The following is a 23,491-nucleotide window of genomic DNA, read 5'->3' as shown; positions in this document are numbered from 1 at the left end:
TTATGCAAATTCTGAATTTCCTCTTTGTGGAGAAGCGGGACAAGGGATGTGGGGAGGCAGAATGTTACGTGTTATAGAGGACATGTGCTTTGGAATAGAATGTTTTATTTGTGCCTTTCACATAGGCTCTGTTGAAACTTGAAGGTAGTCTTCCCCCTCGTTCCCTGCAGTGCTTTGTTTCATCTGTAATCATCTCCTGATGTGTGTGGGCTTGTGTTTTCCTTTGATATAGGTATACTTAAAAGTTCATTTCTTTTTCTAGGCACAGTAACAAGTTCTCTTTTCTTGTGTGTTCTCCTGGTTGGTGGCTTGGCATCAAACCCAGCTCATTCCTGGGTTAGGCCTAGTCCTTCTGGCCTTGTTCTCTGGGGAGCAGACTGGGGCTGCACTCCTGTGAGTGTCTGCAGCTCCCCAGTGGTTCACATGTGAGGGGCAGCCCAGCCTGGAGCCTGCTGCCTTCTGTGCCCCCTTGCCCCGGCTGCACTATCCTGCTCACCCTGGTCATTTGTCTTCTCCTTAGGCACCAGGAGCAGGCTTGCACAACTAGTTTGGTCCCCCTCGTGGGTTCTTCAGCCCTTTTTTTCAAAGTCCAAGCCAACTCTGTCAGCAGTAGGAAAGTCTTTTGGTTGTCACAGTGTTAATTTTAACAGGTTTCCTGTTTGTGCTTTTCTGCTTCTGCCTTTTCTTCCTCCCCAGGATCATTGCTCTGATCCCTCAGTTCCCACTCCAGAGGTTCTTCATTGGCTGATCCCCTTTGAACTGCATCCCTGCCTTGGGCCCCTGAAGGTTCATCTTTCCCACTCCTGTCTTCACCATCTGTGCATCCTTTCTGCAGCTGATCACCTCGAACCGCAGCAGAAGCAGCGGTGACCCATGTTCATGGATATTTAATGCTCCCAAACAGAGAGCGCTCCTGGATGCAGCTGAAATTGGCAGGCTGCTCTCTAAAGCCTGCCATCAACATCAGGTGTTGCTCCATGTTATGTATCCATGGGGAAATAATTCCCCCCCCCTTCCCTCAGCACAATGATGCCTCATCTCTGGCAAGGCCAGTGTTCAAGGCCAGGTTGAACGGGGCTTTGAGCAACCTGGTCTAGTGGAAAGTGTCCCTGCTCACGGCAGGGGATTTGGATCTAGACCTTAAGATCTCTTCCAGCCCAAACCATTCTATGAGTCGGGTGCATGGAGGGCCCAGGTCTGGGTTAGGCTGGGTGGTCATGTGCTGGTGGTTTGCATTCAGGGATGTTTGGTTTATCCCTCTGCAGTAGCTCTTGTAGCTGTGGTCCTGAGGAGCTTTGCTTTCCCTGAAGCTGATTTCTCCTGCCAGAGTGAGGCCATTACAGCAAGTTCCCCAGCCACCACACCAGTGGTCCTAAACACTTCTGCCCCCTGAGCTGTAGTGGAGTATGAGCTTCTCCCCAGTGTTCACCATTGACTTCGCTGGAGGAGTGGTCCCTTTTCTGTGTTTGCAGAAGGCAGGAACAGTCTCCCAGCTGGTGTCAGGGAGAACTGAGGCTCTGAATGTGAAAGCATATTGGCAGGGCAGAAATCAGGTTTTCCCAATGAATTGCACACCCCATGGAGCTTGGGGAGCAGGAAGGAGTTTTCTGCACATTGTGGTAGTTCCTCCTGGGGAAGAGGGACTCTGACCTTGCTAAAACCTTTGCATGCAATGTTTTGAAGGATCTTTAATTTCTAGATCTCTAAAACCTGCATGGTGAAAACCAGGCAGGAGGAGGGAAGTGATGCTGGTGTTGAAGACACTGTGGGCAGTGTCTGCTTGCTGCTGGGGCAGTCCCTCCTGGCTGTGGGGCAGGCAGACTGGACACTAGTCCTGCTGTTCCCCGCCTGCTGCTCACGGTGGGGGCCAAACCTGTCAGCTCATGTGGTCGTTGCAGGTTTACCACTGCCAACATGCTCTGTTCTTACGTGAGCTGAGAAGTGACCTCAAAGATAAACAGGAATTGAGTTAATAAGTACCATTAATCATGATGTGACTTCTTGTGCATCACCAGAGTGTGGGCATAGTGCAAATGCGGCTTGTTTGTGCTGGCATGGCTCTGCTCGGTTACATTTGCTGGGCTTTGTCGAGTTCACTGCGTCTTGGCTTATCATGAGCTTGATGGGAGAAGGTTCTTAACCTTGTGCCCTCTTGTACTTCAGGAGATGTATAGGAAACAGCCCTATGGACTTGCTGGAGCTGCTCTGCTGAGGCTCCCTCTGCCCTGCTCCTGCTGCCAGTGACAAGCAGTGAGACAGGTTCATGGCCCGCAAGCAGCACAGGCTGCTATGGACCTTGCCAGAGTGCCTGTGAGCAAAATGGGGTGTACAAATCCATCTTTGCTTGCCGTTCCCAGCATGGGTGCCTGTACCACCAGTGCTGTCCTCCCCCAGCCTACCCTGGATGGGTTCAGGTGTCTGACATTGGTGTTCCCAGGGAACCTATGCGACTGTTTTTGCTTTGCTGCTAGCTCAGGGTAACCAGATTACTTAGCAGTGCAACTGTTTTTCTGGACAGGAAGGCTATTAGTAGAATCTGGGCTATAAATCTGTATTTTTTCCTCCTTGGACACATAATTGGATCTTCCAGAAACTGCCTGGTTGCATGATGAATGTTGTTTTTAAGCTGTATGAGCCATTCATGTCTCTAAATCCCATAACAATGCCAGTCAGATGGAGCAAGCAGGGGGCTGAGGGATCCTGTGGCTGTCCTGGCATGGATGAGGTGCAGGGGAGGCTGCGGCTTCATAGTGTGAGAGACAAGATTGCTTCTGCAAAGTTGGCTTTGCTCTTTTCTTGATGGGACCATCTGGGCTGGGTTGGCTTCTTCCTGCAGTTACATGAGAAGTGGTGTCTGCATACACAGGACTATTTTAGAGCAGAGCCTGTTACACGTGCCTGTCTGTTTTGAGGAGGGAGCTCTGGGGAGTATGGAATGCATTCTGTGCACTCACACTTTTCCTTTGACCTTCTCTTCCTGAAAATGAGGGGGAAATCAGAGTCCTGGCTTGAGGTAGTCATGGTAGTGATATAAAAATGACTTAGAGAAGGATAATAGTCACATGCGTGAGTCACTAGACCAACATATAGAGATCCGAAATGGAAAAAGTGATGCTAATTGACAGAGAGGATGAGGTGGGTGAATGACAGAGCCGGTGCTGTGCATGGTGAGCTAAGATAATGCTGTGTTTGTGGCCTTGAGAGTGTTTCGGCAAAGCAACTGCAGCAACTAAGTGTGATAGCAGCTCTGTGGGTGTAAGAGCCCCAGTCCTCAGCTTGGGGCTCTCTAGGGCTGTTGGGCTCCTTCCACAGCTTTGCTCCAAGGCACAAGCGTGTATGAACAGGCAGGTTGAGACCCTGCATTCCCACTGAAGGAATGTCAGTCTCCATAAGTGTTGGACCTGGAGGGCTGACACAGGAATGAGGAAACTCCATCACTGGTGTGGCATCTCCTGCTCTCTCCACAGTGTGGGACGCAAGGTGAGTGGCCTGAGGAGTGAGTTGTAAGTGAAACACCTCCACAGCTTGCTTTGTTTCCAGCTCTGATCACACAGAGGCCCCACACCCAGAGGAGGTGATGGCCATGCCCACCTGCCCTTGACTGTCTGTCCTCCTTTGCCCACTTCCAACTTCCCCATCTTTGTACTGTCTGTAGGAAAGAAACCAGATGACAAAAAGCAGTTGTGGTGCAGCTGAGCATGGCAGATGTTGCTGAGCTTTGTCACAGAAGATGCCTGGCTGGTCATTGCTATTCTGGCAGGTGGCTCTCCTGGGCAGGCAGCCGTGTCCTGGGTGACCAGGAGCACTGTTCCTTAGGGTGGCTGGCAGCCTGGCACCAGCCCCAGCTCATTCCCTTTGGTCTGTTGGTGTCCTCGGAGCTGGCAGAGCACTGAACTGCCTCGCTCAGCAGTGAAGTGTGCCTCCATGAGGAGGGTTGAAGCTGGGGTGGTCGTATCAGCAAACCCCTGCAGAACAGCTGCCCTCTCCCCTGAGAAACGGGTCACTCCAGGTCTTTGAGTTCTGCATGCAGGGTGGGAACGTGTGTGACCATGGGGAAAAGATGCTTACTGACCGTTATCCCCAGCCTTTGGGGGCACAGGGGAAAGCTTCCTGGGGGAAGCTTCCCCAAGGTACCTTGTAAACCAAGGATAGACAATCCAGGGTGCTTCCCCTGCCTTGCTCCAAGCCTTGCATCTGTTTTCTTGTTCCAGGGTGTTTTGGGGATAGTGAGATTTAATCAGTCTCCAGTTCTTCTCCTCCCCTAACCAATGGCTCAAATCCTATTATCTTGTAAAGCATTTGGAATTCTGTCCGCTGAAATTGCGTTAAGCCAGGATGGAAATTCCTTGTGGCTTAAACCTTGCCTCCATATGGCATCAAGTTGCTGCCGCTTGCTCTGCAGCGACTACAGGCTTGCTGGCATGGGGATGTAAGTTCTGGGGCTAGCCCTCAGTGAGATGGACTGATCCATCATAGGGAGGACCGGGAAGTGCTGGTAGGGGTACAGGAATGCTTGCCAAGGGTGGGATTCACCCAGTTAGGAGCAAATACTGTAAGCTCTTAGCCAGTGTGCTCAGAGCCCTTAGAGACCTGGTGCACCTTCATCTTGCTGTGTTGTGGATGCAGTGTTGCTTTGTCTTTTCCAACTTTTTTCCCACCTTTTGAATGGACAGACTGCTTCCAGGGAAAATGGGGTTTCCAGCCAGAGAGAGGAGCAGAGAGAGGAAGAAACTGTGGGTGCAGGGATGGTGGCTGGTTCAAGGCCGTGGGGTAAGTGGGACATGGAGCTGCTCTGTGCTGATGGTTTCCTTTTGCCAGCTGCACTCCCCTTATCTCAGAGAGTGCATAGGTTATGTCTATGTGGCAGTGCAGGAGAGGTGGAGGCTTTGATTGCTTTCCGTAACACTGCTCATTACCTTGGGATTAGACTCATGCTGATGCTGAGGAAGTGCGCAACAGTTTTCCCAGCCATGGAGACCCAGGGTGGGTGGGCACCAGTAGCCACCCCACTTGGCGCCAAGGAGTTTCATAGCTTATGGAATTCTTCTTGGGATTCTTATCAAAGTGTTACTTGGGGAAGAGGACTTTAGACACAATAATCTTTGCTAGGAAGGGCCTGTGAGCTGGAGAGCAGATAAGAGCTTGTGGAGCTCTTGAGAGCCAAATGGTGTCAAAATTTTATCTTTCTAATTGGAAACTGCTTCATGGCTTGTCTAGGGCTTTGATTTTTACTTCTGTTTTTATTTTTCCCACCACATACACACCCTGACCACCTCAAATGATCTAAGAGCAGTGGGATGAGGGGATTTCCCAAGGGCAGGAGCTGCCTCTGCTGAAATCTTTTCTCCTTAACAGAGAGGAGCCCTCTGAGACCTGTCCAGTGTGGGGTACCCATGGCCCTCCTGGTGTTCACCCACCAGTCTTCCTCCTTTGGAAATGTGAACTCCAGCTCCCTGAGCTGGACACAAACGAGGAGGAAGATGCTGATCCGTCACCAGGTCCGTGGGCAGCTGCTTCAGACTGCTCTGCCCTCACTGAATAAAGAATAATGACATGGGTCCTTCCTCCAAATAGTGAAATCTGTCATCTGTTCTGCTGCAGTCACTGTGTTCCTTTGCTGACCCCAGTCTCTGTCCCCACCTCCACCAGTGAGGTGAGAGCTTGGCTGGGAGCCCCGTGTCCCAGCTGTGATGGGATGTGTGGAATTTGGAGGTGCTTGTGGATGTGTGGTGCTGTATATGGTGTTTTGGGGTATCTGCAGGACAAGGGAGGAGGTTGAAGACCTTGCTCATAAATATCTGCTCTGTTTCCATGAGGAGAAAGTCTTTTCCAAGTGACTGGAAATGGGCAAGACAATAAGAGCTGCCATCTCAATGGGGTTAGTCCTTGATTGAAGTGTGCCAGCTCTTGTGCAGGACCTCTGCAGTCAGTGATGGTGTCTGGATCACTCAGAGCTGTCAGCACAGAAATGTGTCTATTAGTACTATTAGTATCCTGTCTGTCAGAGACTAGTCTTCTGTTTTGGGGACCCCACCGAGGGGACTCATCACTGTTCTCCTGCAGCCTTTGGCAAAGAAGGTGCCAGGGTAGCAAAGCTGATGAGCCTGCAGACCAGTGGGGCTATAGGAGCAGCCCCATCTCCCATGGTTGCTGGGGAAGTCTCCCCCGGCCCTTCTGCTATATTTGGATGCTGAGCCGAGGATGTCCCTGGTCCTTCTCATCTTGTGGGACAGGGCTCAAGCAAGAGCACACCAAGATGTCCTTGGTGGGCTGGTCCCATGGTGTGGGTGCTTGGGGCCATGGGACTGTTGCTGCTGCTTCAGCTTGTGAGGATTGCCACCACACCTGGTGTGGGCATTGGAGTGTGGGGCTTTGGTGGGAGTGTGGGCTGCAAAGGAGATTGCATGTCCTTGAGTCCCTTCCAGTGCCTAAGGGGGCTGGCAAGAAAGCTGGAGAGGGGCTTCTGACAGGGGGGAATGGCTTTAACCTGACAGAGGGGAGATTGAGATGAACTCTTAGGCAGAACACTTCTCTGTGAGGGTGGTGAGGCCCTGGCCCAGGTTGCCCAGAGAAGCTGTGGCTGCCCCATCCCTGGCAGTGTTCAAGGCCAGGTTGGATGGGGCTTGGAGCAACCTGGTCTAGTGGAAGATGTCCCTGCTGTGGCAGGGGTTGGAACTGGATGAGCTGTAAGTCCCCTTCCCACCCGAACTGTTCCATGGTTCTATGATTCCTGCCTTCCAAAATCTGTTGTGGTGGGCGTGGTACCTGTTCTTCTCATGGGGCTGCTCCATGTGGAGGGGAGGCATTGACTGCTGGCAAGGAATGTGCACCTGAGAGCTGGCCCTGTGGGGTTGTGTCCAGTGTCACTGGAGTGTTGAGTGCTTTTTGGGTTGTTTAGCCCTATCCCTGGTGACGATCTGTCCTTGACCCAAGTGCTCTTGCGGTGCCAAGACTTGGGTAGCAGGTATCCTCATGGAAAGCTCAATGTTCAGGATCTGTTTTCCTGCAAGTGTTGGTGGAGCCCTAACTACTTGTTTTTGTTTTTCCCTTGTCATTCACAGTACAGTGCCGTGGACAGCAACCCTCTGTCTCTGTATGTCATGCATCCCTTCTGGAACACGATAGTGAAGGTGAGACCTCCTCCTCCCCTGAGCGGGACAACAAAACTCCAGTCACCCTCTGTAAAACTGTCAGCTGAAAAGCCCTGCTTTGTTTGTGGTGCAACTAATGACAAAGGATGCTGCTTGCCAGCCTGCCCCGAGCTCACTGCATTGCAGTCTAAAGCTTCTACCTGCCCACTGATATGCCAGATGCAACTAAGCAGTGCTGTCTAATGCCCAGATGATTGCAACCAAGTCTGCCATGGCCGGGAACAGCACATGGTTCCTATTACATGTTTTAATGAGTTATGTTTTGCTGCTTTCCCGTAGATCTTCCCTACCTGGCTGGCCCCAAATTTGATAACGTTTTCTGGCTTCCTGCTGCTTGTCTTCAACTTCTTCCTCATGGCATACTTCGACCCTGACTTTTATGCTTCTGGTAAGGCTGCATATTCATGTTTGGATGTGAAGCATCCGAGTGCTAAAATCAGTCGCCTCCTCTGCAGTGACCTCTGGTGCTTGTTGATAAGGCCTCTTAATCTGGGCCTTCCCAGAGAGGAGTGCCTGTACCAGATGAGGGACAGAGTTGAGGGGTTGAACTTGCTGGGCTTCATGACAAGGGCTTGTCCAAATGTGAGTATGCTGGGCTGCACTGAAAGAAGTATCGCCAACAGCTCAAGAGAGGGGATTCTCCCCACTCCGCTCTTGTGAAACTGCCCTGCAGTCCTGCTTCCAGCATAAGAAGGATGTGGAGCTGTTGGAGTGAGTCAGGAGGAGGCCATGAAGATGCTCCAAGGGCTGGAGCGCCTCTGCTATGGAGACAGGCTGAGAAAGCTGGGCTTGTTCAGTCTGGAGAAGAGAAGGCTCCAGGGAGACCGTAGAGCAGTTTCCAGTGCCTAAAAGGGCTGACAAGAAAGCTGGAAAGGGCTTTTGACAAGGGCCTGTAGGGACAGGACAAGGGGGAATGGCTTTAACCTGACAGAGGGGAGATTGAGGTGGGATCTTGGGAAGAAGTTATTCTCTATGAGGGTGGTGAGGCCCAGGCTCAGGTTGCCCAGAGAAGCTGTGGCTGCCCCATCCCTGGCAGTGTTCAAGGCCAGGTTGGATGGGGTTTGGAGCAACCTGGTTTAGTGGAAGGTGTCCCTGCCCATGGCAGGGGGTTGGAACTGGATGAGCTTTAAGGTCCCTCCCAGTCTGTGACAACTTCCCCCTGCTGGGTGAATGTGTGCCTGGTTGGCAGCATGTGTGCGAGGCAGGAGGAAACAGTTGAAATCTTGAGTAGGAATTGGCTCTGCCTACAGAGCAGACAATAACCTAGCACCCTTATTTTTAATCTAACGGTGTAACGTGGGAAAGTCTGCTTCCATGATGTCAGCAGGTGGAGCCTTGTTCTTTGCATCCCAGCTAATTGCTCTCTTGCAAAAACATGCCAACACCACATTCAGACTAACAAAGGCAAAATCCTCTTTCTTGATTTCACTGTTCTGCATGAGGATATACACAGCTTTAAACTTTTTCACAGTATCCATGTTCCTCTGATTGTGAATCCAGAGGTTCATTTGTGTCCCCTTCCTCATGGGACTGAGCCAGGGCAAATATTAATACAACATGATCACTTCGAGTCACTTACCAATAGCTTTCTCTCTCAGTTTCTCTCTCCCTATGCCCCTGCCAGGTTTGGTTTAGGTTGCTCAGAAAAGTCCATCTCGTTTTTCTAAAACTGGGCCAATTATCAAAGCACAGTTAAGTGGGAAGAATTTGGGGTTCTTGGGATTGCCTTCATCAGTAGCAGACAAGTACTGTTCTTGGTGAGTCAGGTTCTCAGAAGCTCAGGTGGCCTCAGTGGCTGTCAGCTAATATGTGGACTGTGTTTTGGCCCACAGGCTATGGGAGGAAAAGCAGACAGTAGCTCAGGGTAGGAAGCTCAGTATGAGAATCCGCAGAACTTCAGTCACCCAGAAACTTGAGCTCTGCCAAAAGGCTGGTGAAGCTCGTGCTTTAGGACCTTTTACATACGTGTTATGCATGTCCTGCTTGGAAACAGAACTTTCCATTTTGCTGGTGAGGCCTCCAGAAGCTTCCGCCTTCCTTCCTTGTGAATGGGTTTGTTGACATGATGCCTTCCATTTGCTGCTGGAAAGGCATCATCATGCTGCTCTAAGGAAATAGGAGTTGGCATTTCATGGAACCGCTGCTCCCCTGGGAGACCTCCTCCACGTGTCTTCCTGTGAGGCTGCTGCCAAGAAGCTGTGCTGCTTCCTCCTCTTTTTCAGATGCACCTTTGGGCTCCGTGAGTTGCAGATGACTGAGCTGGCTATCTGCTGAAATGGTAGTGGAGGAGGTGGAGGTGTTATTAAGAAGGAACTCTATCTCAGTTGGCAGGATGCAGTCTGGAGCCTGGGCAGGGAATCCTGAGATGTTTCTGCAGAAGCAGGATGTCTCCACACCTTGGAGAGGCTCTACTTGACGCTCTGTGAGCAAGTAATTGAGGAGAGTCTGATCTGCCCATGCTTCCATGGCATGCATTTGGCTAGCTGCGATTGCCAGTTCTTAAATCCCGTGGCTCTTGGGAGCTGGGGACAGAGCACAAGTATGTTCTGGGAAGCAAAGTCCTTGGTGACCCAATTTCTCATGCTGCCATGTCCTGAAAAGCTAACATCTCAATTTCACTGTTTGAGTTGTGTAGGTGCCTTGGTGAGCTGTCTTGTCGCGGTGCCTCTTGTGCCAAAATAATCCAATTGAAAGTATGTGCTGAGCTGTCCTGACGTGGGTCTTTGATCTCTGCAGCTCCTGATCACCAGCATGTTCCGAATGGAGTGTGGGTTGTTGTGGGTCTCCTCAACTTCATTGCCTATACTCTGGGTAAGACTATCTAGTTGATTGTGGGGGTTTTGTGTCTGTCATCTGTTCAAGCTGTGGCCGTGTCATCTCCGAGCCTGCTGAGAAATTTTTGATTCTGTGTGTCTGCCACGCACAGATCCAGTTGCTGCTTGGGCTGCTCAAGCAGTTTCTGGAAGCTGCTTTGCAAAGCGGGTAGAAGGAAGTTGTCCCACGGTGAAAAGAGGATGCTGGAACCGACTTCATGGCAAAATGTGAAATTCTGTCTTTAGTCTGCTTTAAATGAATGTGATTTTGTCAGGCTATTGCATCTGTCAGTCTCAGAGAAGGGGGTGGGGAGCACACTCCCCATTAGAGGGTGGAGGTAGTGAGAGCTGCTGTTTGCTGGCTGTGTGCATGTTGTTGGCTGCAAAATGGCCCATTGCTTTGCCTGGGAGTGTTCAGTGAAACTCCCCATTTCTCCTTCTCTTCCCAGATGGTGTTGATGGGAAGCAGGCTCGCCGGACCAACTCCAGCACGCCCCTGGGAGAGCTCTTTGATCATGGCCTGGACAGCTGGGCATGCGTGTACTTTGTTGTGACAGTCTACTCCACCTTTGGACGGGGCTCCACGGGTGTCAGTGTCTTCGTTCTCTACCTCCTCTTATGGGTGGTTTTGTTTTCATTCATCCTCTCTCACTGGGAGAAGTATAACACAGGGATTCTCTTCCTGCCTTGGGGATATGACATCAGCCAGGTGGTAAGTACATGCTGCTGCTCGGATTTGGCAGAAGCTCAGTAAACCTATAGCATCTCTGGGGTGTGAGAGTGACCGCTGAGGTGTGTGAGGGATGTGTGCAGCTCCAAAGTCTTCTAAATTGGTCATTGCAACGCTCTCTGGAGGTGGGCATCCTCAGCCTGTTTCCAGGTCTGTGGAGGAGGAGAGCTTTCCAAGGCTGCTTGCGTGCCTTTGAGCTATAGTTGTGTTAATGATTTGGGGTCTTAGGGTGCTGGTGGCACTAGAGTTTGACTGCTCAAAGCATTAAATCCAAGGAGATTTGTGTCATTCTGTGATTTTGTTCCAAGCAGCTGTTGTAGATAGACTCTGCAAAACATGAGGCTTGAAGAATGGAGTTTCCTCTGCCTTGAGTTATTGGCTTGAGTTTCCTGTTTCTGCTCTCCTGAGATGCATGTTTTGGTCACCTGAATCATTGCTTTAGTTACTTTTCCACATTATACCAGGGTGGGTAAATTCATGTCTAGAAGTTTGGGGTGCCTTTTGGCACTGGCAGGCTGTGTGTCTAATTGTAATGGGGTTAATTGGCATGTTAATCTCCGGGCCAGGAGCAAAGGTTCCTCAGGAGGTGCCTCTCTGTACTGTGGTAACTGGGCAGTCAATATGGAGACTGACTGATGGTGAGGGACCCTTTGGTATGTTGACATGTCTGTATCTTTAAAGACATCTCTGCAGGAAGCTCCTTCTGAATCACTGAATGGTTTTGGTTGGAAGAGACCTTAAAGCTCATCCAGTTCCAAACACCTGCTACAGGCAGGGACACCTTTCACTAGACCACGTTGCTCCAAGCCCCATCCAACCTGGCGTTGAACACTGCCAGGGATGGGGCAGCCACAGCTTCTCTGGGCAACTTGTGCCAGGGCCTCACCACCCTCACAGCCAAGAACTTCTTCCTTATATGCTTCAGATCTCTGTCTGTTGCAGAAAGGCAGGGTGTGGAGGGCTAAGCTCCCCTGCAGTGTGTTTTACTGAGCTTCAGGGCTGCTATTAAAACTGAAATACCCTTGTTAGCTTTTTCCCTGCATTTGCTTCTGCGGATAGATGAGAAAGTTCCCCAAGAAATGCTCCAGGGTCACTGCAACTTGCAGTATAAAACTTCACTCTCATGCTTCAAACATCTCATGAGTTCAAGCTGCATAGAGGCATCTTTGCTTCTGTTGTGAGGAGCAGCTCTTGGTTGTATCCTTCTCAGCAGCTCAGCTGCTACACTTATTAGACCTGGTTTCATAATATGGGGTGTCTGTGGATTTTTTTATTTCTTTTTCTCTTTCCTGCTGGTGGGGAGAATTGAACATGGTGTTGTGCTGCTTTCCAGTCTTGCCTCTCTGGTTGCTCAAGCCTGCTTGTCCTGTGCTTTCTTTCAGACCATTTCAATTGTCTACATAGTGACAGCCATTGTGGGAGTTGAGGCCTGGTATGCACCTTTCCTGTTTAATTTCTTATATAGAGACCTATTCACTGCAATGATTATTGGTAAGAAACTCCATGTTGAAGCCTGTCTTTTAAACTCCACCTTTTTAATGAAACCCAATGTCTTAATTATATGGTAATGCTGCTGTTCTGTTTGCTGTAATGAAAACTCCTGTAGGCTGTTACTGAAGTGACTAATTAAGGGTGTTCTTGCAGCCTGCCTTTTCCCAGGATTTCAAATTATTGTCTTATGCATAGTTTCTTTAGAGAAGTTAACTCCAGTCTTCCTGGGTCTGCTGTTGACTTAAAACAGCAAGAGAGTGGTGCTCTGTGCTCATGTCTTGGATGTATTTTGTGCCGATCCTGAGGGTATAGGAGCCTGCTGCTGCTCAGGGAATCAGCTCAGGTGCTGTCTGCCTGGGGCTGGGGGTATGTGTGGACAGGCAAAAAATTTGTTCCTTGCTTGGAGTGGTGTGGTGAGCAGGTGAGAGCTGTGGCTGCTGCTTGTACAGGGCGCTGGGAAGCAGCTGGAGCCTAACACTGGCCCCTGGATGCTAAACAGGAGCCTCCTTCGTGCCTGGAACCTGTGAGCGTGTGAAAACATGTCTCCTCCGAATAGCAGTGTTGCCCGGGCACTGGGGCTGTGGGATTTGTGTTGCCCAGGGGAAGCAGGGCTTGTTTGCAGCAAGAGCCATGGGGTTTTGAGTGACAGAAGGCCATGTAGCACCCACTGCAGGTGGCCAGCGGGGACCCCCAGCACTGTTTGCAGAACACTTGCTTTGCTGCTGTGGCTGTGTTTCAGAAGCTAGAGCCCACGTGCTGTGTGGGAGCCTGGGGCTGCTGTTGGGGGGGTGTTCCAGCCATGGAGGTGGGGAAAATCAGTCTGCTGTCTGGGGATCCTGCCTTCCATCTGCCCATCTGAAAATTACATTTAGAAATGTACAATTAAATAAAAGCCCAGCCTTTGTCTCCAGTGGTCAGTCAAAATCGGCTTCTGCAGAGGGGATGGTAATGCAGGGAAGCTTAGCTGGGGAGAGCTGTCCTTGCTTAATGTAGTTTGGCTTATTCAGACATTCTTGCTCAGTTTAATTTTTCTTAGTCTATGTCCCTTTCTTTAGGGGTTAATTGTATCTGCTCAATTTCAAGTTAATATGTGTTGAATTGTTGTGTTAAATCTAATGCTTGCACTTAATCAGGTGGATGCTCTGAGATTTCCTTTGACAACTGTATAACTTAACATGTGAATAATAAATGCACTTTCCCTATAGGAAAACTGGAGCACAATGCCTCCATTGGCTGGGTTTGTGTACTTGGATAGGGGTTGGGTTGTTAAAAGCAGGAATATTTACAGCTCTGTTAAAATACTTACTGCTAGATAAATACAGAAGGAGCTGATAGACTGTCATGGGTTTTGGTGTTGTGGATGTTTTTTCCTATTGAGGTCTAGAGTTTTCAGAGTTATTTTGAGTTTTTGCATCGTTTGTCAAGTTAAACAACAAGAGCTTTTTTTCACAGTGGGAAGTGAAAATGCTTGCTCACAGTGGCAGAAATAGCAAATTGTCTTTATTATGAAGACTGAAAACTCTTTTGTCCACAGCCATGCCACTTGTGGAGTTTGAACTTGCCTCGTGCCTCATTAAATACAGTATTTTAATTAAACTTTGTGACTGTTTAAAACATAATACTGGATTCGTTAATGTAACTTTTAAAAATGGAAATGTCTTTAATTTATAGCAGATCTTAACTTGTAATTACAGCTCTTGGACCAGAATTATGAGCACCTACTTTTAAATGTGCCGAGCTATTCTTGGGCCACTTCTGAGCTATTTTTGTTGCAAGCACCTTAAGCCAGAGCACGACCCTCTGCCCATTCATGGGGTGCATGTGATGTTCTCCCTCTGTCACAGGGCAGTAACAGCTCTTTCTCTTCCAGCTTGTGCACTCACTGTGACGCTGCCAATGAGCCTGTATAACTTCTACAAGTAAGTTCTTCCATCCTCGAGTCTCTTTCCCTGCACTAGCACCTTTGCAAGAGCCCCTAAAGCTTCTTATAACCTGGTTTCCTTAGTAGTTTTCAGGTGAGTGACTTCCGTGGCAAAGTGGCTCCAACACACCAGAAAGGTCCAAGTTTGCAGGGTGGGCTGGCAGCCCGCTCAGCAGGGTCTTGCGGGAGGGTCCCCAGCTTTTGTAGTCTTACCCTATTGGTCACAACACAGAGAGCCAGGCAGCCAAGTGCTTCTGTAGTTCAGGAGGTTTTTGGGATAATGATGCAGGTGTGCATCTTTCTCACCTGACCATGGTTCTAACTGACACCAGCAGTTTTGCGTAGCTGAATGGCCAGTGAGATTTTACAGCCCTCTGCTGAAGGTGGTACCAGGTATTTCTCAGGTGTGATTTTGATTTCTTTGCTTGTATTTCAGGGCCTATGAAAACAACACCTTGAAGCACCACTCTGTGTATGAAATCATGCTGCCACTGGTATCTCCAGTATTGCTGTTCTTGCTCTGCACCACATGGGTCTTCATGTCCCCAACAGACATCCTCGAGGTCCAGCCCAGGCTCTTCTACTTCATGGTTGGAACAGCCTTTGCTAACATTTCTGTAAGCAGCTTTTGCTTTATGCTCCAGTTTATCCCGAGTAGTGTGAAGCCTGCCAGGGTGCTTGGGAGGCAGCTCAAATGTGAGGAGAGGGGGAAGATGCCAAGATTAATTTAACAACTTTTCTATTTTGCCATGATTGGAAGAACAAACAGGAAAACAGTGTTTGGGGTCTGTGAATTTTGTGCTGCAATGCTCACTCTTGAGAAACTAGAGAATTAGTTAAATGGAGCGTGTTTATATACTCCTGCACCCTCTGTGCTGTGAATAACAGACTGCTAATACAAAAGGAGTTGATAAACTTAAAATGGAAGGGACTAAATGTTTTGTCAGAATCCAGTTTAGCCATATATTGCATCTCTGCTTGCTTGAGACCTTAACAAAAGCACCTGTGCCTGTCACTGTAGCCACGTGACTGAGCAGCTCTGTGCATTTGTGCCCTGAGTCCAGCAGTTCACACTGCTGCATGGCATGAGTTTCTGCTGATTGTGCAGATAATATTGGTGAGGCTTGGTCAGCTCAGGAGAGCTCCCTTTTTCTTTCAAAGATGCCCTCAATGCCTGTTTCCCTGTTACCTCCCTGCCTCACAAGGCTTTGCTCTGGGTCCCCTGCAGGAATTCTAACGCAAAGAAAGATAATTCATGTGAAACTCAGAAACTGCACGGTGGTAGTTGTAAGTGCAGATGGTTGGTACATGTACGTGTGTGACTATCCTCTGCACTGTGGACAGACTCTGGGCTTGCGGAGTTGATACCAGGCGCAAGCTCTGACAGCTTTCTCTTCCTGCAGTGCCAACTGATCGTCTGTCAGATGAGCAGCACACGCTGCCAGCCTCTGAACTGGATGCTGCTGCCCATAGCGGTGGCACTACTCGTGGTGGTGTCCGGGTTTGTGCCCCACAGCGAAACACTTCTCCTCTACGTGTTAACTGCTTTCCTCACCCTGGCGCACATCCACTACGGGGTAGTCGTGGTAGGTGAACTTGGCATATGGGCTTCAGGCTTGGCTGCCACACTTTGGCTGCACACATGGCTTGGGTACTGCTGCTGTTTGGGGCATAGAACACTCTGCTTAAAAATTGGAACATCAGTGGGAATGGCTGTGTCACGCTGTCTGTGACTACATGAGACTCGAGCTGCCTTGCTTGTGAGAGGCTTGTGCAGGCTGTGGGTGGGGGGCTATTTGAAACTAATGCTTGCATCCCTGCTGCCATGTTTAACTCCTCCTGGCTGGGGTTGCAGCTTAGTAACGAGCTTGGTTATAAGCAAGTGTAGGATACCCAGACTTGTGGGCAGGGGGAAGGGCTGCTGCAGCAGGTACTCTGTCTGCACATCAGGCAGGAGGGCTTCATTTGGGAGTCTTGGTATAAAAAGTTAAACTGCTGTTGGTGTTACTTTGGTTAATGAGTTTGAGTTGTGACCAGCGTGCCCTGCACTATAGTCACTGGGAGAGCCAAGAAGAAGGGGTGATGTCCCTGCTAGGGGAGGTGGGGGTTCTGTGGCTGCAGTGCCTTGTCCCGTTCTGCAAGGGTTATACTGAGATCCAGGCACCAATTTGCTCCCCTTGTACCGTGCCAGCTCTGCCTGACTTCCTGAGTTTTGATTAAGACAGAATACGACTCAGAGGAGACCGAGTCCTATTAGAAATGCCTTGGGAAGCTGCTGAGGAAGGAGGGCAAGGGACCGTGTCCCCTGTGGAGCTGGCTGCTGCCACCTGTGTGCACTGTTCTTGGGAAGCCCTGTCCCCTGGGAACCCCAGCTCTGACATGGAGCCTCTGGAGTCAATTTTGAACTGTAATTACAGCAAAGAAGTAATAGCCGGCTTGTCTTTCCAATTAGTGTAATGAGGCTTCTATGTGAGAAGGATTTGAATAGCTAAGAAGCTTAAATAAATTTGGTCTTGGAATCATAGCTGGAGATGGGGACTAAGCGGATGGTGTAATCCTCCTGCCCAGGCTTGCCCATCCCCTGCAATGAGCTTCTCAGTGCTCTGCTCTCTTGAGTTTGTGTTCTCCTTGTTCCCCTCCAAATTCCCAAGGGCCCGTTTTTGCAGTTTCTTCTTGCAGGATAAAAGAAACTTTTAAGGGTCTGTGTCTGCTACATAGTCCCAAAGAGCTCTAAATTTGGGAGTAACCATTAGGAATAAACCCTCTGCCCAGCTCACCCTCTAGTATTGCTCAGCACTGCTCACTCTTGGTTGTGCAGTAACTGTTACCTTGCAGTCACAGGTTCTGGAGCTGCTCTGTCCACTTTAACCTCCTGCCTGCATTTCTCTGAATCATTCCTGAAAGCTCATTTCCTGGTGCAGCACTTAGTCATAGAATATAGAATGGTTTTCAGTTGAAAGGGACCTTAAAGATCATACAGTTCCAACCACTGTGCCGTGGGCAAGGACACCTTCCACTAGAGCAGGTTGCTGCAAACTTTGCACAACCTGGCCTTGAACACTGCCAGGGATGAGGCAGCCAGAGCTTCTCTGGGCAACCTGTGCCAGGCCTCACTCACAGGGAAGAACTTCTTAATTACTAGTCTAAATCTACCTCACAGAGCCATGGCTGGCCCCAGCATTGAGCTGGCAGGGGCTGGCTCAGCTCCTGGGCACGGCAGCCTGGCTGGCCCCATAGCTGAAGAGAGAGGCTGCGGTCCCAATCTGCTGCACCCATGGGAGTGTGTAGTGTGGGCAGTGGTTGGGGAAGTGCTCATAGGAAGGTGGCAGGGGCTTTGTAGCCGTATAGGGAACCTGTCTGGTATTCTGGCTGCTTTCCCCCTCATCCATCCAAGCCTTGCTAATCCTGTCCTGTTGTCTGCCTTGTCCCCAGGTGAGCCAGCTGAGCAGGCACTTCAATATACGGCCCTTCTCGCTAAAGAAGCCCACGCCAGATTGACTAGGAGTGGAGGAAGAGAAAATTGGCTTGCGGTCTGCAGAAGTACTGTAAATAACTGCTGCAAATACCTGTAAATACTTCAACCATCACCACAGATCTAAACCTATCTTCTGGACAGATATCAGGGCAAAGTACGCACGGTATCCGGTGCAGCCAGGGCAGAACTGGTACGGGGCAGCCCCTGCTGCTGTTTGAATGTGAGCTTTTGGTTTTGGGTGAAACTGGATGAGGAGGGCATTTATTTCAGGTCACTGTTACTGTATATTAGACCAGCTGAATGTTCCCAGTGAAACCTCAAACTCCAGCTCTTGCTCAAGTAAAGCCAGTTGGCGGTGCAAATGGCTTTACCTGAGCAAGGAGTCTTGACCTGTCACCGTAACCAACATAACAGTTGATTTCTACAAGGTCAGGGAACATCCTGGAGGTCAGGGGCATTCCTGTCTGTCCCTAATCCTGCCTGGCAGCGTTGTCCTGCACTGGTACTTATGGAGCAGATGTTGACTGCTCTCCCAGTCAGCCTGCCCAGTCTCCTGCCTTCCTGCACTCACTTGTTTGGGCAGATACTTACACCTGTTTGGTTTTTGTTTTAAGAGGGGGAAAAAAAGAACTACACACAAAACTTTCAGTAACATTCTGCTTGGAGGGCTTAGAAAGTCAGGGCTTGATTTCCTGCAAAGGTGGGAAGGTGGCTCCTGCCTCCCCCGCTTGAGTTGCGGCTAGCCTGGGACTGCATCTTGTCCGTGTTTCTGTCTGTCCATGTGTGTTCCCCACCTGGAAACGGAGTCTGGGCTCCAACTGGCAGCTGCAAGTGGCTTTGCACCAGCCTAACACAGAGCTCATCTCCCCCTTCTGCCTCCCAGTAAGAACTTGGTGTTTCGGGCCAGCTCTGCAGGGTGGCTGCATGCTGCCAGGCCTGCACCTCTCGCAGCACATCACCCTTCCCGCCAGCCCTCCAGTGGCCGCAAATCCACCGCTTAAAGAAGCACCTTAACTGCAGCGTCGTGTTGGTCATGTGTGCACTTTCAGGGAGCTCACAGGTGCATGTGTGTGGTGGGATCCTTTCCAAATACCGCTTTATTTTCCAAACCGTTGTCCCCAGCGGCTGCATGTCTCATCCAGGGATGATTTGTTCACTGTCCATTTGTAAAAGACATGTTTGCATTGATTTATTTTTTTAAATTTGGTTTTTTTTTCTTCATGATTGAGTTAAGAGTGGGGTGGTGAAGATTGAATGCTGATTTTCTTTTCTGTTCACTTTATTTAATGAAGACCTGTGCTTGAATGAAGAGTGTAGCTTAAACCCAGGCTCTGGAAAGGCTGCATCCGGAAGCGAACAAGCACAACAGATTGTGCATATGTAATCTACCATGGGAACAAAGTTGCTTATACACTGAAAATTGTGCAGCGTGGCTCCTAGCAGCTTGGTCACGGCATTTTCCTTCTGCAGGTGATGAGTCCTCCTACTTTAGGAAACCTGTAACTATTATTTAATGCTTTTTCTTTGGTAAATTTGAGTCATCATTGTGCAGACTGAGACTTGAAATCCTGCGGTGAGCTCACACGTTCCCCATGTGCATACGGGCTGCTTGGTTGCTATTTGTCCTGTGAGGAGCGAGCTGGTGCGACATGGGAACGTCTGTGTGCTCATGTGTCTGTCTGGCTGCGGCGTGTCTGGAAAGGGTGGCTGTGCTGGGAGAGGGGTCAAATGGTTTTCAGAGTTTATTTAATAAAGCAGCTTACTCCTATATATTTTACTGATGTTGTACAGGAAAAAAGAATCTTAAGTGTACAAATGAATTGGGCTGCGCTTGAATTTTTTACCCTATTTAATGAAATGTGGTTATGAAGGGAGGTAAATTTAAGTCGTGCTCGCACAATAATTACAGGGAATCTGAAAATGGGGCACAGCGTTGATCTACGGGACATCTTCAGGTAGCAAAACTGTGCTGGCGGCACTGACAAAAAAGTGGAGGTTGGATGATTTGCTTCCTAGTTATGTGTTTGCAGGACCAGGGAGTAATTGGGCCGTTCCCTCAGGCTTTCAGGTGAGCTCTGGGTCCCCATCCTGGAGCTGATGTTGTCCTGTCTCCTTCCACCAGCAGTGCTGGGCCCATAGGACTGGGCCATGACTGATGCTATGAGAGGTTGTATGATCTTAAATCTTAGGATGTCACTTTGTCCCCCTAACACACTGTCTGCTGTCCTACTGACCTGTGAGCTGCTGCCCTTTTGCAGCATGTAATATACCCTAGAAAACCCCTTTGTGAAGATACAAACGTGGAAACAGGGCTTCCTCTTTAAAGTCCTGCAAATACTTGTGCTGTAAGTGAAACTGGAACTGCTTCCTATCTGCACCAGCTTTATCGTTGGAGAGTCCTGGATTATTGGTGCCTTAATTTATTGCACCTTGGAACTAGAAAAACTGTCTGCTTCAGTCAGTGCTGGAAAGTGGGCTGGCTCGCCTCTAGTGCTACCAGGCTTGTGGCAGAGTGAGGAGAGCTCAGACCTGATCTCAGTGCACGTATGACTCTTCCCAGCTCCTGCCGCTGCGAAGCTGGGGGGTTCCGTTTGGGCTATTGGAATTGAAGTGATTCTGCTCCCAGATTTTGGTAGGGGAATGGAAGCAAACAGATTGACCAAACCATCTTGCCTGTGGCATGCTGAGAAACAAACTATTCATGAATCAGAATGGTTTTAAGTCTTAAGAATAAATGTATTCCTTGCTGAGAGCATCTGGTGGTTATTGTGCTAGAGTGGAGTGTGCTGGCTAGACTCTGTCATTGCAGTGGGTTGTGCTTCTGGGGATGGGACAGGGTTGTGTGCTTGTTCCTCTGCTCCTGCTCAGTATTTGAGAGCTGATCTGTGTTGTCTCTGCTTCCAGGATAGTGAGTCCTGTTTTCTTTATAACCGTGGACCACCTGGGTTGGTAACAGGACTGTCTTATGCTTTCCTAAATCTATTCTGCACACTTTATCTCAGTACAGAGTTTGACCAGGAGCAAACCTATCCAGGGAGGGGTGAAGTCATTGGAGATGTCAGTCTCCCGGCGGGTCCTTGTGCTGCGGAGAAAGGTGGCCAGTGCCACCAGCTCCTCCTCATCCTCACCATGCTTTGCGCTGAAGCAGAGTTTTGTGGGAAGCTGGGATGCTCCAAGGTGTCAGTGCAGGACTTGCGTAGCTGAGGCAGAGCAGGAATCTTGTTTGCAGCCTTTATCATCTTGATCTTGTTTCCTATCACAGCTCCTGCCTCTGCACCAATCCAGGGACCCAGTGCAGGAACTCACAAGTGGAACTGGAGTGGAGGGTGAGGTGCAGGTTTTGGGACCCCCTCGGGTTTGGGCCATGTAAAAGTGATTTTTACAAGTACAGATGCTGTGGTTGACCTGCAGGCCTACAAACACGCACTGTGTGCTGATGGTTTCAGCTCGGTCCTTCCTCTACTGTGTCTGTGCTCCAGTTACCTCCTTTCTTCAGTGGTTGGTCACTGCGGGGGCTTGGCAGAAGCCTCTCCTTTCATAAACATCAACCACCTGCTAGAGGTGGCTTTCCCAGAGCTCGGGGAGCTCCATGTTGTAAGCATGAGTTTCTCAGGCTCTGCAGACACTCATTTAAGCTCCTTAAATGGAGCTGGCCCAATGTTACCTCCCGGGTGCACTCAAACCTGTAGGTTGAACTTTGGGAGCTGTTCTAATCTCAGTCAGGTCAGTTCTAGCCAGGCCCTTTAAAATGCAGGACAGGGACCATGTCTGCAACTCAGCTGTGGGCCCCAGTATAAGAAGGAGGTGGAGCTGTTGGAGAGAGTCCACTCCAAACTGTCCTGTGATTTGATGATTCTGTGAGCCCTTCAGAGCATCTTCAAGGGCCCGTGTCCATGTGGCTGCTCAGTTTTCCTGGGCAGGGTGTGGAAGCAGTTGGTGATGCTGCCTCGTCCTTCCAGGAGCAAGTTCAGGGGCAGCACCTGGACTTGGTCTTCTGTCACCAACCCCCTGTGCAGTGGGGCTGGAGAGCTGATGCAGCGGCTGCTCTCAGGTTCCCAGCACTGTGAAATGAGTCAGTGAAAGACACCTTGGGGCTTGTGGTGGTTTGGTTCTTCCCCTTCCCCGCTGAACCTTCCCAAGGGGCTGCTTTTGGCAGGAGCCTGGATATTCTGCTGCGTTCCCCACCAGAGCCGAGTGCACTTGGTCCCTCTGGCTGGGGATGTCCCAAAACAGGGATCAGATGAAGCTGCCGTGGGCCTTGGGACCCCGATAGCTGTCCTGGAGCCCTGTCTCTGGGAGTTTAGGTACTGCAGTGGGTTTAAATTCTGGTCTGTTAAATGCTATTGCTGAAGTATTTATTGTGTTTAAACAAAACTATCAAATTCTGTAAAGAATAAAGTTTCCAAAGCCTTTTAATGGAGTTTGTCTTTTTTTTCCCCTTTCTGATGAGCAGGCACGTCAGTACAAGGAGCAGGTTTGGGCAGTGGTGCCAAGGCTGGAGCGGCAGCCCCACTTTACCATGGCAGAGGTGGAAAAGCTCCTGTGTGGGCTCTCCCTGGAATGATGGGGTTTACTCTGGTGCTGAGCTTGGCTGTGGTCACAGTGCTCATTGAGGTGCTGACTGGAGGATAGGGCAGGGGACACAGAGAGGGTGCCATGTTTGGGGGTACAGCATCCTCTTTTTATCTCAAGCACTGCCTTCCCAAAGGTTCTCCCTTCACCTTCAGGCTTCTCCTCTTTGTTTTGCCAATTCTGCTGCTGTTGCTGATCCCTGCATCCCTGTAAGTCATTGTGTACCCTCATAGCGTGCCCGGGGCACTCATGGTGAGGAAGAAGAAGGTAGGGTGAAGCAGGATACAGGGTGTGTGCAGAGGTGGTTTCTTGTGTTGTGGATCGAGCAGTGGGCAGTGTCAGGCTGTGGGTTACGGTTGGTGTGATGCATATGGCTGTTGCAGGGGGATAAGCAGCAGGCCATGGATATGGACAGCGATGGGACAAGGGAGCAGTACCTCCTGCCCTGTTCCTGGTTGCAGAGTGCCAGTTTGGGATCCGGGGAAAGAGATGGCAGCTCTGACCTCTCCAGGGCAGGTATTAGGGCTCCTCAAAGTAGAATCATTGAATCACAGGATGGTCTGGGTTGGAGGGGACCCTAAAGCCCACATAGTTTCACCCCCTCTCTCCACAGCACCCTTAGAGTTGGTGCTGCGTTTCCACAGGTGCTTGGCAGACTTGGGGCTGCGTGGGGATGTGGCTCTTGAGGATGGCCTGAAACACAGGGCTTGGAATGTGGAAATGCTGCATTTCATGGGACTGGGAGTCCCTGGAAATGGGTGTTTTCCCATCAGCAGCGTGACTGCCCTGACAAGCTCTGCCCTGAGAAAGCTTCCTATCGTCACAGCGGGCTCTTAGCATCATTGGCTTTGGGACTAATCAGGGTGATCCCGCCTTATCCCTGCTCCACTATGGCTGGGGGTGCACACAGGGGAATAAGCTGCTCTTGGTGGCTGCTGGCCCTGGGCAGGAGACCACAGGCAACTGATTTAGCCAGGGAGGCTGAGGTCAGGAATTAAGAATGTCCTCTCATGCCCCACACTGACTTTTTCAGGGGGGTGAGTGGAGCCATGCTCCTCCTGGCTCCTCTGGCTTCAGGACGGGACTGTGATGGGACTTGGTCCTTGCTCTGGTGGCCAAGTGACATGGGTTGCTATGGCATGGGAGGGGGTGGGGGCTGCCTTCTCCCTTCTGAATACACACCTTGGAGCTGGGTGGGGAGAACACGATTGGTTACTACGGGAGCTTCCAGCCCCAGTGCCACCCTCCGTGGTCCCCACCGTGTGCCTGGTGCCCTTCAGGACGGTGCCATCTTGCCTGGGATGTGCTTGCGGTTGGGAAAGCTCTGCCGTCCTCCAC

At 50.1% G+C, this 23,491-nt stretch overlaps 1 protein-coding gene across 2 annotated transcripts in view; it reads left to right on the top strand.

Moving 5' to 3' along the window:
* The window catches only part of SELENOI (selenoprotein I), a 31,947-nt gene extending 9,950 nt beyond the window's left edge, over window positions 1-21,997 (top strand). Inside the window, exons 2-10 of one of the 2 annotated variants that reach the window (XM_061461246.1) lie at window positions 7,062-7,130; window positions 7,431-7,539; window positions 9,888-9,962; window positions 10,414-10,676; window positions 12,077-12,185; window positions 14,056-14,104; window positions 14,543-14,723; window positions 15,510-15,692; window positions 17,539-21,997. In XM_061461246.1, the coding sequence (XP_061317230.1) occupies window positions 7,062-7,130; window positions 7,431-7,539; window positions 9,888-9,962; window positions 10,414-10,676; window positions 12,077-12,185; window positions 14,056-14,104; window positions 14,543-14,723; window positions 15,510-15,692; window positions 17,539-17,655 (1,155 nt within the window). In that variant the 3' untranslated portion in view covers window positions 17,656-21,997. The remainder of the gene's footprint in view (window positions 1-7,061; window positions 7,131-7,430; window positions 7,540-9,887; window positions 9,963-10,413; window positions 10,677-12,076; window positions 12,186-14,055; window positions 14,105-14,542; window positions 14,724-15,509; window positions 15,693-17,538) is intronic. The other variant, XM_061461247.1, reaches the window with a different exon arrangement.
* Window positions 21,998-23,491: the final 1,494 nt, after the last annotated feature.

This window comes from Pezoporus flaviventris, unplaced genomic scaffold (genome assembly GCF_033815535.1).
Source record: "Pezoporus flaviventris isolate CSIRO_AGI_PZ_B2104156 unplaced genomic scaffold, CSIRO_AGI_Pfla_v1 ptg000031l, whole genome shotgun sequence".
Taxonomy (NCBI): domain Eukaryota; kingdom Metazoa; phylum Chordata; class Aves; order Psittaciformes; family Psittacidae; genus Pezoporus; species Pezoporus flaviventris.
The sequence above is the reverse complement of the archived record's forward strand: the minus strand, read 5'-3'. Positions and strand labels throughout refer to the sequence as shown.